This window comes from Grammomys surdaster, unplaced genomic scaffold (assembly GCF_004785775.1).
Source record: "Grammomys surdaster isolate TR1022 unplaced genomic scaffold, NIH_TR_1.0 126158, whole genome shotgun sequence".
In the NCBI taxonomy this organism is placed as follows: domain Eukaryota; kingdom Metazoa; phylum Chordata; class Mammalia; order Rodentia; family Muridae; genus Grammomys; species Grammomys surdaster.
The window spans coordinates 1,748,961-1,763,027 of record NW_021620966.1 but is presented as its reverse complement, the minus strand read 5'-3'; the positions used below and the strand labels follow the sequence as shown (position 1 = coordinate 1,763,027).

General features: G+C 46.7%; 1 protein-coding gene across 3 annotated transcripts; it reads left to right on the top strand.

Moving 5' to 3' along the window:
- The first annotated feature begins 1,256 nt into the window (after window positions 1-1,256).
- Window positions 1,257-4,546, top strand: LOC114612315 (glutathione S-transferase Mu 6-like). Of its 3 annotated transcripts, none has more exons than XM_028757272.1 (4): window positions 1,257-1,334; window positions 2,067-2,142; window positions 4,114-4,217; window positions 4,338-4,546. In XM_028757272.1, the coding sequence occupies exons 1-4, from the start codon at window positions 1,311-1,313 to the stop codon at window positions 4,458-4,460; spliced, it is 327 nt and encodes a 108-aa protein (XP_028613105.1). In that variant the 5' UTR covers window positions 1,257-1,310; the 3' UTR covers window positions 4,461-4,546. The 3 variants fall into 3 exon arrangements, 2 of the variants coding, with proteins under 2 accessions (XP_028613105.1, XP_028613106.1); XM_028757273.1 differs by having other exon boundaries at window positions 4,114-4,228; XR_003709984.1 differs by lacking the exons at window positions 1,257-1,334; window positions 4,114-4,217; window positions 4,338-4,546 and adding exons at window positions 1,632-1,732; window positions 3,096-4,107.
- Window positions 4,547-14,067: the final 9,521 nt, after the last annotated feature.

Sequence of the window (14,067 nt, the reverse complement as noted above, 5' to 3'; positions counted from 1 at the left end):
ATAGGAAAGCAGACTGAGAAAGCCATGACAAACAAGATAATAAGCAGTGTTTCTCTGTGTATGGCCTCTGCTTCAGTTCCTGCCTCCAGGTTCCTGTTTGCGGTTCCTGCCCTGACTTCTCTCAGTGAAAGTGTGACCTGAGAGCTGAAACAACCTTCCTCCTCAGATGCTTTTGTCATTGTCTTTTATCACAGCAAAAGCAACCCTAACTGAAACACCTGGCAAGCTGTTACCCACAGAGCCATTTCCCATTCTCCTGAGTTTGTTCTAAAATTCACTTATCAGTGATACTGTGGAGGTTCAGATAAGAATGGCCCCCATAGGCTCATGGAATTGAATGCTTAGTTACCAGAGAGTGATCCTGTTTGAAAGGATTCAGTATGGCCTTGCTGGAGGATGTGTTAGTGGGGGGTCAGCTTGAAGTTTCAAGAGCCTTGGCCAGCCCCAGTGGCACTTTCTTCCTGCTGCCTTCTGATGCAGATGCAGGACTCTCAGCTACCCTGTCTGCCTGTGTGTTGCCATGCTCCCTGCTATGAGGATAACAGACTAAACGTCTGAAACTGTAAGAAGCCCCAGTTAAATGCTTTCTCTTATAAGAGTTGCCATGATCACAGGGTCTCTTCTTAGCAATAGAACAGTCACTAAGACAAACACTAAAAACCTAAACAACAGAAACTTGGTTTTCGAGTAACATTGGTAGGATATTGTTTTTACCTCCAGTCTCAGGTACCACAATGATGTGAAGAGCATCATTTCTCATTCCTAGACATACATGAGTCAGGAGGGGCCATACATGGCTCATGCCAGGGAACTGGACAGGAGTTTGGCCTTCTGCTCCCTAGACCCTATGCAGATACCCCATGTCTCCTCTAAACAGGGTTCTATAGTCCTTGGAAGCAGGAGATGTATCTGTGTCCCTGAGCACATGCTCACATGGTAAACACCCTGGCAAACTCTGGCTGTGAGCTCTGTGCGTCCTTCCACTGTGCCGGGGAGTGTGAGGTTATACCATAGACTAACTGCTGTCAGTGGTGCTGGGAAACCTGAAGTCCTTATGCCCTCTATGCCGGGTTCTTGGACTGAGCTCACAAACATGGCCAAAATGCTGATTAATTTCTATGCTCATTGGCTCGATGATGAAAGAGATGGGTCTCCAACCAAATCCCCTAAGGGAAACACAGAGACAGCTTGCTCTGCTGTTTGTCACTGTCCTGGGGTCATTTCCATGTCACTTCACATTCCTGTAACCCTAGGCTGTGCAGACGATGACGTTGTGAGAGCTTTCAGACTACAGAGTTCCAGAAGCAGTGATGCATGCTGGATTAAGCTCTCAGGTTAGGAGCCATGCCTTTTTGCTCCTTATATTGAGGGGTGAGCCTCCTTGGATGACAAATTCTTAGTCTAGGTGTGAAAATTGAGCCCAGCAATGAAAGGAAGGAGAACCGCCTCATTCTCTGCCTATCTGGCCAGTCTCCAGGGGGCACTGCCAACTTCCCGAGGACCCAGCAGGGGGAGGGGCTGTAGGCAGAGATCCACTAGAGCAGGCCAGCCAATCACTGCCTTTGGCATCTGAATGTTCAGACCTGCCCCAGGAGACCGTAGAGTTTGGACTGGATCTTACTGTCCGAGTAAATTGGGCTTCTGTGAGGGTTGGCCCATTTGGGAGTGGGACAGGGAAGGCTCAGGAACTGCATGCAGAGAGACACCATCCCCTATGCACTGATATCTGAAGGTGAAATCATCTAGACCAAACCCTGCCTGCTCAGTCTCCAAGGCTAGGACAGAAAACATGCCTAAGACTCTGGGTTATTAGGATATCCGTGGGTTGAGTAGAAGCTTGGGCTGCTACGTGGGAAGAGCCCCGGATGGCACACACTGAAGAGTTAGGCCTGGTTCTTAGATCCTCTCCAGCATTTTCTAGTGTCTCCTGTCTGTTCCTGTCAGGAGGCCTCTGCCTGTCCCTGTTCTCTTGTTAGGTGTAGAGACGGAGGCTTTCCTAGAAGGGGTTAAGTCATGCGTTTATGATCTCACTAATGGTGACTTTTGTTACTGGCCATCTCTCACAGCTAGGTCATGCCATCTGCCTGCTCCTGGAATACACAGAAACAAGCTATGAGGAGAAGAGATACGCCATGGGGGACGGTAATGACATTCTCCTAGTCACACTCCTCCCTAACTTCTGTCCACTGGTGCCAGCAGCTTCTACCTGGCTCTCTGTTTCTTAGCTCTGTGGATCTCCTTCAGATAAACCCAGAGCTTATCCCTTCCAGAAACTTCCTTGAGGGTGCAGCTTTGGTTTTCAATAAATAACCCTGGGAGTGAAGCGCTGGCTCCATCCTCACCTGTGGTCCTGTAGGGTTTGTTTAGCACTTGCCCATGTTTTGTGTGTACCTTAGTCAGGGAGGGTCTAGAGCCTTTGAAGGAATATTCTCGATTAAAACTGTGGGATGTAAGATTGAATGACTCAGATCACAGATTCCTGTACCTCAGGAGGGCTTGCCCTGACCTTTTGGGAGGATCCCAGGGGTGGGAAGGATGTGCAGAAGGAGAGCTTTTTACATTATTTTGTCTGCCACAGCTGCTGTTAGGAATGAAGCCAGCAGGCAAGTGATAACTTCAAGCTGGGCTGGGACTTTCCCAACGTAGGTGCAAGAAAGAGGAAATATTGTCATCTCATCGCCTGGCTTGGCTGAAGGGGTTGAGATGAGTGCTTCTGCTCACCTGTTCCCACTCCTGGTGGGTTACACAGTGTTTCTGTGATGGGCTGTGTCTCAGCTCCCGTTCAGTGGGCAGCATGTTCATGGAGGGCTTCCCATGGCAGGCACACTGAGTGCCAGGCCCCATGTCTGTCCTCACCCAAGGAAGAGATGTTGGGACCTCATATCCCATCTGACTGTCCCTGCTTGTCCATCCAGCTGCCTTATTTAATTGATGGCTCACACAAGGTCACCCAGAGCAATGCCATCCTGTGCTACTTTGGCCTCAAGCACAACCTGTGTGAGTGGGGCTGGCTGCAGGGTTGGGGACAGAAGCCATTCCTCTTGACTTGGCTGGGGCAGGATGCTGAGAGTGAGTCTGTGCTGTGTGTGCTGCAGGTGGAGTGACAGAGGATTTGTATGCACATTTTGGAGAACCAGGCTATGGACACCCGCATGCAGATGAGCATGGGCTGCTAAAGTGCTGACTCTCTAAGTCCTTATTGTGTGGAGCAGACAGAGGTTTGCAGGAGCGGTTAAAGCCTTGTGTTAATATCTACACTTGTCCTGTTTAGTACCTGAACTTACCCATTCTGATTCTCCAAGCTTTCCAATTCATCCAACGCAATCACCCAATTCTTATTAGTAAACATTTTATATAATAAACATAAATCCTAATTCCCAAATCTTATTAATAAACACTTTATATCAATTCTTAGAAATCTTTGGTATTGTTGTGATAGCCATGACTGGGCATTTAGTTTCTATATAATAAATTCATATACTCAGAATTCTCTCTGGCTTTGAACTTGACCACCGTGGTATGGCATTTTGCCTAGCTGGTCACATACAATCTGCCTGCTCGTTGAGTGCACAGGTTCAAACCGGAAGAAAATAAAATAAACCTAATGTATTCAGAAATCCACCATCAGCTTTCTCAGAGCCGCGTCCCTGGTAGAAGGGTCTCTTCCTGACTGGAAGTTCCTGGTCAGCCTGAGGACCTTTGTCCCTTCTGACATCGAACATGGTTCAACTTTGCTCATGCTGCTCAAATATTGGCCCTGCTCTGTGCCATTTCTCAGGAATAATTGTGTCTCTTGTTAACTACTTTGCTTCTCCAGTTCCACTGGACTTTCAGGTGCAGAACTTATGAGCAACCGCAAAGTTGTCCTGGTTTAGATGTCGGTGGTGACAGGTCCAGGGACAGGCATTCCCATCTAACTCCCAGTCACCCCTGAGTCAGCTCTGCTACCAAGCAGGACTCTGATTAATACAACAGGAATGCATTACATAGAAACCAGTGTAATGACACAGGCCCCAAATAGAAAGGAGGCTACTCTTCTGCCCAACCCTATGACGCCAGCCTTTCTCTAGAATACCTGTGCCTAAGAGTTGTATTAGCTGTTTTCTATCTCAGGAGAAGTGAAAGCCAGAGTTCTTGAAGGGCCTCCCAGACCAGCTGAAGCTCTACTCCGAGTTCCTGGGATAGTGGCCATGTTTGCAGGGAACAAGGTGCAGAGGGTAAGGAGGAGGTAAGGAGGAGGAGCTGCCACCCTTCCCAGGCTCCTGGATCCCACCTCACTGACCCTCACTGACCCTCACTGACCCTCACTGACCCTCACTGACCCTCACTTCCTGCAGGTCACCTTTGCAGATTTCTTTGTCTATGACGTCCTTGATCAGCACCAGATGTTTGAGCCCAAGTGCCTGGATGCCTTCCTAAACCTGATGGACTTTGTGGCCTGCTTTGAGGTGATGCCCTGATCCTGCTTCCTCTTGGATGCTCTACTTCCCTTCCTCCCTTTCCAGGTTGCTTCCCTAGTTCTGATCTATTGAGCACTCACTTTCTGCCAGACCCATGTTCAGACTCTTAGATCTGCGGAGTCAATATATCATTGCCACATGCAGGCGACCTGGATAGAATTAGCTGTCACACTGAACAGATAAGGAACTTGAGACTGTGGAGGGTAAGCTGCTTGCTTGACATCCTAGCAGGAGTAGAGGCTGTTCTGGGCTCCTGACTGCCTTCAGCTTTTAAAGGCAATGGACCTGAACCAGCAAGTTGTTCTTTAGTGACAGTGTCCTAAGTGGAAAGTGTCCAGGAGATGAGAAAGATAGAAAAGATAGAATGTAAGGCTGGGCTATCAGGTCTTATGCTGAGGAAACTCATTAAGACATATAGCCATCTTATATACTGTTTCCAGTGGAGAAATGGGATGTAGTCAGCTGAAAACTAAGAAAGCAATGTTGCAAAGGGGAAACAGAGACTATCTCAAGAACCATATAATCTTAGCACACAGTGACCTTGGGACTGATAACCATAGCCCTGTACATTGGCAAAAACTGGATTTTCAGGATCAGAAGCCACAGGGTCCTCAAGGTTCTGACCCCAGGCCATTATCAGCTCAGCCAAGAACATCCCTGGTCTTAGAGAAGGAGCTGTGTTCCTTCTCCTTGCACCAGGGCCTCAGGGAATGCCTTGGATCAGCACATTTCAACAGACCGAATTCAGTGTTTTCTGATTTGCTCAAAAAGGAGAGTCAGGCCTTTGTACAGCCTGGGCTTCTTGTTCAGGACCTGTGCTTTGCCAAACATATGAAGAATGTGTTTGCTCCTGTAAGCATTAGGAAGAGACAAAGGCCAACTGACGTGCAGGACCAAGGCATATTCAGTGGTCATGCCTGATCTGCAGAGCTGGCCACTCCTGTTTTGCAGTCTCTTCAGCCTTCTCTGCTTACACTGAGGGTTTGCTGAATCACTGCGTGGCACCTGGACTCTCTTCCAAGCCACACAAGCAAGTTCTCAACCCTTTTGGTTTTCTGGATCCTTGCTTCTTTTAATTACAGGCATGCCATTGCAGCCAGGAGTGACAGTGCCCCCTGTGGGAGGCAGGAGAGAGTGCACAGAGAGCAGAGTGGCAGCCACAGTGCTGGGCTGACCCTCTCAGTCTTGGGAGAATGAGGAAGTTTCTTAACCTCTGGTATCTCAGCATCCCTGCTGATTGGTGTGATGGTGGGGCTGATTTTGCAGGGTGGTTGGGTGGTTTTACTTCCTCTGGATTTTAAAGTCTCTTGTGTGTTCCTGGAGTGGGTTTGCAGAGCTGAGATCCTGGTTTCTCCTCATCTGCAGGGCCTGAAGAAGATCTCTGCCTATATGAAGACCAGCCGCTTCCTTCCAAGTCCTGTGTATTTAAAACAGGCCACATGGGGCAACAAGTAGGACCCTGCACGGAGGGCTGACGCTGGTAGGTAAGATCCGTCAGGGCTCCTGTGGTCCTGGCCTTCCAACCATACTTGCCTCCTGAGCCCACTCTGTAACAGTCTTCCTCTTCTGTTCCTCTCTCCTCTCCCAGGATCACTGTCTCCCCTCCACTGGTTTCCGACCAGATGGTCCTAGGCTGTACTTGGAGCAGCTTAATTGACACTATACTCCCGACTCTTGCTGAGAGACCAGCCTTGTCCAATCCCCAGTAAAGTCTGAACTGCATTCACTCTACATCTCAGCTTATTACCAGTGGCTCAAAGACTGATTTCATTGACTTGTTGGAGTGGTGTTTGTTCCTTTGTTCACAGGAAGAGCTGGGTAGTGAGACCAAATGGGGGCTCTCAGTCAAGCAGGGCCTAAGACCAAATATGATCCTTGACGTTCTCTGATATTTCTGATGCTGGAAATCCTACAGGATGGTGCTCCATTGGTACCACGGCTCCTCATTCACCCTGTAGGGTGTAAAACCTCCATTGGCAATGTGTCATTGTGTGTCAGGCTGCTGTGAAATGCTAGGCTGATAGGAAGAGGTGAGCAGGCCCTAGGCTCAATATCTGTCCCCATCCAGAAGTCTTAATTGGGCCAAATGTTCATTTCTTCTCAAAGATGTTCCCCTATAAATCTTTCCACCCTTTATGACTGGTCTTATGGGTGTTCTCACCCAACTCAATCATAAGCTGCTTTGAAGGATCCACACATTGTTGAACTTTTGATCTCTGATGTGAATGGCAGTGTCCGACATACTATCAATGTTCAGGAAATTAAGAAGATTTGCTTTTTCCTCTCCCACAGGGATGGATTTGTCAGTGCTGCAAATTAGTGATCCAAAAATAACCATGGTTCCCTGAGAAGGCATAGAATGGGGTACAGAAGATTTTCCATGTGGAGATGTTGTAATTTAACCCAGAATATCTCTCTCTCTCTCTCTCTCTCTCTCTCTCTCTCTCTCTCTCTCTCTCTCTCTCTCTCTCTCTCTCTCTCTCTCTCTCTCTCTCTCTCTCTCTCTCTCTCATTTAAGCACTTGAGAGGCCGTAACTGCCTCTGAGCACCTGGAGATGGGCAGGCCTACTTTTCTGGATAGCGTGTGCAGCAGCGTGTGAGCATAGTGCTGTGGGTGTTTTGTGTTACCTCACACACAAAAGAGCTGAACTCATTGAAGAAGCATCCTCTGATGGAGGCTAGATCATGGATTCTAGCCTTTGTCAACCACTTCTTGGGACAGCTCCCTGTAACTTAGAACATGTTGGAGGACAGCCCTGCTGGGTATTGTCCTTATGCCAAGTTCCAGCTGCTTACTGTTACAGTAGTTAAGAAACAAGTACCCATAGGCAGATGTATGGGTCACCAGGAAATAAGTAATTAATTAAAAGGTAAGGCTTGTAACATAAGAGTTCATTGAAGAGAAATATTTATTAATCTGGTAAGATCATAATACTTTATGCTGACCTTTATTAAACATTAACTTAAACACAGATGAAATAGCAGGGAAAGGGGACTGTGATAAAAGTTAAGTAGGTAGACACAAATATTAATTGAGAGTAAAAGAGGGAGGGAGATAGGGGAAGAGAGAAGGAGGGAGGGACAGAGAGATTGTGTGTGCACATGTGTGCGTGTGCATACAGAAATCAGCAGTTGATAACATCAGGTCAACTACTCTTTACCTTCCTTTTTTCCCTTGAGATTTTTGTCTCACACTGAGCCTGAAGCTTACTTATTTAACTAAACTATCAGGCTAGTAAGTCCTTGGATTCTTCCTGTCTCCTCAGCACTGAAACCGACAGGTACGCACTTCCCAGCCTGGCTTTTACACAGGTGCTGGGAATCACACCCAGCTCACTGCACTTGCATGAGCCATGTCCTCCATCCTTCCTGGTCTTTTCTGGTTCCTGGGCTGGGTATCTGTAGGAGTCATAGCTAACATACAATGAACGGCCATGTCTCGGTGAATGTGCTTCACACAGTGACTGTTACAAAATGAAGACCAAACAACTCAAACTTGGGCAAAGGAATAAAGGGACTTTTCTTTTTCTTGAGAAGATATTACCGTGCTCATAGTCACACAAAAAGTTGTTCCAAAAATCACTTATAATTAGAGAGATGTAAGAACCACATTGAGTATGTGCCACACACACCGAAGACCAGCCACTGTCAGTAGATAACGACAGATAGTTATAGCATGGAGGAACTGGAATGTGCTTTCTTGGTCTCTGGGAATGGAAGACGCTACAGCTACTGTGGAAATTACTCTGTTCCTTATAAAATAAGTAACAGAATCACTTATGTATCTATTCCTTTTCTATGTATATACACAAAATAATTCAAAGTTAACATATATATGGTGCATATATAACATATACACACATATAATTTATATGTGCCATATATAGTGGGTTTAAATATCTATATTGGCTTTTTGAGACATAATTTCTCTATTTAGTTATCAAGCTGGCCTGGAATTATCTAGGTAGCCCAGGCTGGCTCAGACTTTGTAGTCTTCTTGTCTAAGCTTCCTGAGTCCTTAGGATTAAAGGTATGTGCCACCATGGCCAGTTCAAATATGTATTTTTTTTTAAGTTTTTAGTTTGTTTGGTTTTTTGTTTGTTTGTTTGGGTTTTTGTTTTGTTTTGTTTTTCGAGACAGAGTTTCTCTGTGTAACCCTGGTTGTCCTGGAACTCACTCTGTAGACCAGGCTGGCCTCAAACTCAGAAATCCACCTGCCTCTGCCTCCCAAGTGCTGGGATTAAAGGTGTGTGCCACCACTGCCGGGCTGTATTTTTTTTTTTTTTAAGATTTACTTTTGGGGCTGGAGAGATGGCTCAGTGGTTAACAGCACTGACTGCTCTTCCAGAGGTCCTGAGTTCAATTCCCAGCACCCACATGGTGGCTCACAACCATCTGTAATGGGATCCAATGCCCTCTTCTGGTGTATCTGAAGACAGTTATAGTGTATTCATATATGTAAGATAAATAATTCTTAAAAAAAAAAGAGTTCTGATTGCAGTGTATCCATGCTCTGAACAGGACTGAATAAAATAAATGTAGTACTTTCTCAAACTTAAAAAAAAAAGATTTACTTTTATGTATGTGTGTTGCGGGGGGTGTTTATAAGCCACATGATTGCAGGTACCCATAGAGACCAGTAGAGGGCATCAGAGCTCCTGGAGTGAGAGTTACAGGTGGCTATGAGCCACCGGATGTGGATTCTGGGAACTAAACTCAGGTCCTCTGGTAGCAGCAAGGTCTCTGAACCACTGAGACATCTCCCCAGCTCCTCAGTATGTATTTGTGTGTCATGTTCAAAGAAGCATTATTCAGATGAATAATATATGGATGTAATCTATGAACCCATTTACAAAGAAAATGTGTAGAAACAGAAGAATATTTTGTAGTGTTAGAGAGGAGAGTATTTTAACCCATGATAAAACTTAGATGAAACTTGAGCCATTAAAACTCGTCAAAAACAACAAACAAGCAAGCAAAAACAACCCACAAAACACTTTACAGTTTTATATATATATACTACTTACCCCATCGTTCTGATAAAATACCAGACAGGACACAACTTAAGGGTGAAAAGATTTATTTCAACTGACATTTCATGAAGTTTAGCTCACAGTCCTTTGGCCCCATGTGGTTAGGCAGACTATCATGGTGGCCAAAACATATGCTAGAGGCTGTTTTTCACTTTTTGGTGGAGAAGAGGCAGAGAATGTGACACACAGGAACCATAGACCATACCTCTGCAAGGAGCTGTCCCCTGGCATCTCCCTCTTGGAGCTTTGTCTCATTCTCCATATGATCTCCCACCCCTCGATGGAACCACCACCTCTACTCAAGTGTTCAGGGTATGGTCCTATGGGAGACATTCCATATTCAAGCTGTAACACATGAGGATGGCAGATATCACAGAAGCAGTAGTTTCTGGAGACTGGAGGGAAAGGCGAACTGACACAGCCTCCAGTGTCACAAAAGGGAAAGATGAGTGGAGACAGCTGCCATCATTAATGTACGAGGCAGTACCAAACTGATACAAGGTCAAATGTGATGCCACAGAATTTACCACAGTAAATATAGCAAATAAGCAAAGGAAACAAAGTACAATAGGTGGTTATACTATCCTCACTCCCAATTCAGATGCTCCCATTAAAAGGGAAAACTACCATAAAGCGACGTTAGATTTGAAATTTTAAGTGTGATTATAAAAGAAGGGACTTGAGAGCAACTTCATCGTTCTGTCCTGGAGAGGATAAAATAAAGGATGTGACTGCAGATGAAGAAGATCCCTGAACAATGTGCTTAGAAGAGATGAAAACATCCACCTGAGGGCCTCGGCCGGAGGCAGCATGAGATGCGTACTGCAGACATAGGCAACAAACCGTGATTTGCTGTAGCAAGACTCCAGTGGGCACCCTTCATTCACTGTGCTTCTTGCCTTTAGAATGGAGGAAGGGACAGTCTGTCAGTCTGCCATTACTTACTGTTTATTACACTTCCTTGCCTAGTTTCCCCCTATTTCTTGGGTTAGTGGACTAGGATTCAACTGAGAGGCATTGATCTAGAAAACAGTCCATCTCATGGGGAGAGTGCAGGAGGTTGAACATCTCTGGTCCATGGAGTCTCTCGGGGTCCTCCCTCCTTGTTAGCTTTTTAGGTACAAGGGAAGTGGGGTTCTGACCCATAGGCAAGAGCTTTGTTAACCATTGGCAGGCAGGCAGCACAACATAGCAGGGTCTGAAGGAGGGTGCTTCAGGTTCCTCTAGGGAGAGCAGAGCCTGTTTCTTTAAGATCCCTTGTGAGGGGAGTAAAGGGGAAGGGCTGTATCTCAAGGGACCAGGTCCAAGGCCGGCTGATATCACCCAGGCTAAGATAACTAGACTAAAAGGTACTATGTTTTCTTGAATTTCTGGTTTAAACAAGTGTTTGGGAAGGCCTGAGGCCATTTGTGGATAAGCTTCTGAAAGAACAAAGGGCCTCTTAGTACATGATAGGACAGTGGTCACTTGTCTTAGATGCAGGCGTCCATTTAGGACTTTGCTACCCAGAGCGGCTCTTTGTCAGGGAGGGGAAGACAAGTTCCCTGCCTACTCTCCTGTCCTTAGAAGAAACTGTGTCTCAATTATGGGAAGGAGAGGGAGGTGAGGGTGGGGGAAGAGAAAGAGAGAGTAGGCCAAGGCAGGAAGTCCCCACCATGCACTTGGGGCAGAGTGGCATCTGTCAAGGTCAATCACATCTTATAGGTGAGGTACATTGGGTGACATAATCAGGCACAAGATCATCTAGAATAGTGTCATCCTGTGCAACATTGCCCCTTAGCCCAGCCTGTGTGAGAGGGGTAGGCTGCAAGTTGGGCATGGGGCAGGGACTGGTCAGAGGTCACCGCTTGAACTTATCAGAGAGAAAATACTGAGTATCAGTCATTGTGTTGACAGAAAGACATTCTGAAGAACCACACTATGAATCTCTCCAGTCAGGTGCATAAGTCACCTGCTTAGCCCAGACTTTCTACATGATCTCACGCCCCCTGCTGGACAGGGCCAGGCAGGGTTTGGATTGTCTACACAGGTTCTTTGTCTCCCCTGCCAACTTGTTGAAGCTACTTACAATCTAGTTAATTCTGCATGCTGCCACCATGGTTGCTCATAACACACAACTGCATTGAGTGAACACTATTATTCAGGACCCATCAGTGTCAAGATAGAGTGGATTCTCCCCAGAGTGGGTCTTCAGCTCCCAGAGAGTAGAGTCTGTGTCTAGAACTCTCGACTGCTTGTGACCTGTGCCATGGGCTTCAACCCAGCTGGTTCAGACCATCTCTGTGCCTCTGGAATAAACAGGCTCAGCTGATGAGGAAGAGTAGCTCAGGATGAAAGTGGGACATGGAACCATTGGTGTAACCTCTGCTCACCTGTGCCTGGTCCTGCCTGTTCAGATCCATCGGCGAGTTTCTAACAAAAGCCCATGGGCAGCCAAAGGATTTCTGCTCCACTCCCTCCTCCCTCTTAGCCTCAATCACTCCCAACTTCACAGAAATTGTCAAGAATTACTCATTCCTCTGCCTCCTCACCGAGCTGAATTTTGACTCCCTGTCACTGAACCCTGGGTTATTGTGTGTGTGTGTGTGTGTGTGTGTGTGTGTGTGTGTGTGTGTGTTCCTGTGAACACACATGTATACACATGAGTGTGGAGGTTAGAGGTTGACATTTGGTGTCTTTATCAATCACTTTGTATGTAGTTTTTGAGACTGCTTTCTTACTGAACATGGAGTCTGTTGAGTCAGCTGGACTGGCAGCCAGAAACCTTGTGTCTATAAATTTTAACCATGGGTATTGCGGGAAATATTTAAAATGGTGCCACTGGATCTGTCTTGCAAATTGGGGCCACCATGTTCCCGACTAGGCAAGGCCTGTGGCCATGAGCGACTGCGGTGAATTTTCTCTGCTTCTCAGCTCAGACCTCCGGCTCAGGCGGCCAGAGACACGGGCCCTGCTACCCACGAGACACTCCAGCATGGGAGATGGCTCTGTCAATCTTCCATGCTGTCTCTGCAAGTCTGGGCTGTGCCCAGAACATCCGGCCATCCACTCGGGCCCGGTAGGAAATGAGACTTTAATGCTTAAATATTAATCAAAGGCTTTATATGTTTGGTAATGCTCAATAACAATATGCCCATACAATTAGAGATATTTTCCAATTAGCTAACCTAAATATAAGTTGTTACCCAGGACTGCTCTCCATACCTGCGTGGCTCTTCATCCTCCTACCTCTCTGTCTCCCCTCTCCTGCTCCTCCTCTTCCTTTTCCTCTTCCTCTCCTTACTCCTCCCACCTTAGCTCCTCTTACACACAGGTGTCATGATGAAGGGCATTGAGTCACCCTCTCACCCAGATGCACATAAGTCAGGAGCTGGGGCCAGGGCAGACATCAGTGAGCTAGACAGCTGAGAGTTTGACTCTCAGGTACTTAGTCCTCTGCAGAGTCCTTCAAGGTCCTCTCTGGACAGCATTCTGTTGTCCCTTAGAATCAGGAGAGGTGTCTGGTCCCTCCAGGCCACTGTGCTGTTGAGTTTGGGGTTCTGTCCATGATGGTGGGACCCTTTCAATTTCACAAGGCCTCTGTGTTTGGTTCTTGGCTTTAGTTCACAAATATGGCCAAAGTGCTGGTTAATTTATATAGTCACTACCTTGATGACCAAAGGTCTGGGTCTCTGTAGAATGCCTCCTGTAGGCACATACAATTGACTGCTTAGTCCCTCAGTTGGTGAAACTGTTTGAGAAGGATTAGGAGGTGTGGTCTTGTCGGAGGAGGTGTGTTACTGGGGTAGACTTTGAGATTTGATAAAATATGCCATTCCTAGTTAGCGCTCTCTCTCTCTCTCTCTCTCTCTCTCTCTCTCTCTCTCTCTCTCTCTCTCTCTCTCTCTCCTCTGCCTTCTGCTTGTGGATCAGATGTGAGCTCACAGCTGTTGCTCCAGCACCATGATGCCTCCCCTACTACTGTGCTTCTCAACATGATGGCCTTGGAGTCACCCTCTGAAACTTTAAACCCTCATTAACCAATCTCTTCTGTAAGCTGCCTTGATCATGGTGTTTGTCCCAGCAATAAGAAAGGAACTGAGACAGCCCCAGGTCCCCCAAGAGAAACACAGAGACTGCTTGCTCTTCTGTTTGGCCCTGTCCTGGGTTGGTCCCATTTCACTGCTCCTGTACCTCCAGGTTGTATGGACAGTGAAGTCGAGTTTGTCAAACTGGCAGAGTCCTTTCTTCCAGGATGAGTACAAGAACAGACTCTCAGGTTGAGGCAATGCCTTTTTATCCATATGTTGAGATCTGAGCCTCCCTGAATGATAGATTCCCAGAGTCTATGTGAAAAACGGATGATCTACCAGAAAAGAAGACGGGCAGGACAGGTTCTATCTGGCCTGTCTCCAGGGATACTGCCAACTTCCTGAGGATCCAGCAGGGGGCAGATGGAAGCAGGCCTGCCAATCAATCACTGCCTTTGGTATCTGAAAGCTCAGACCCGCCTTCGGATGATAGCTCTTGGGTTTAGATTGGCTTTTACTTGCTACAGTCACGGTGGGTTGGGCTTTAGGGTTCCACAGTTGGTT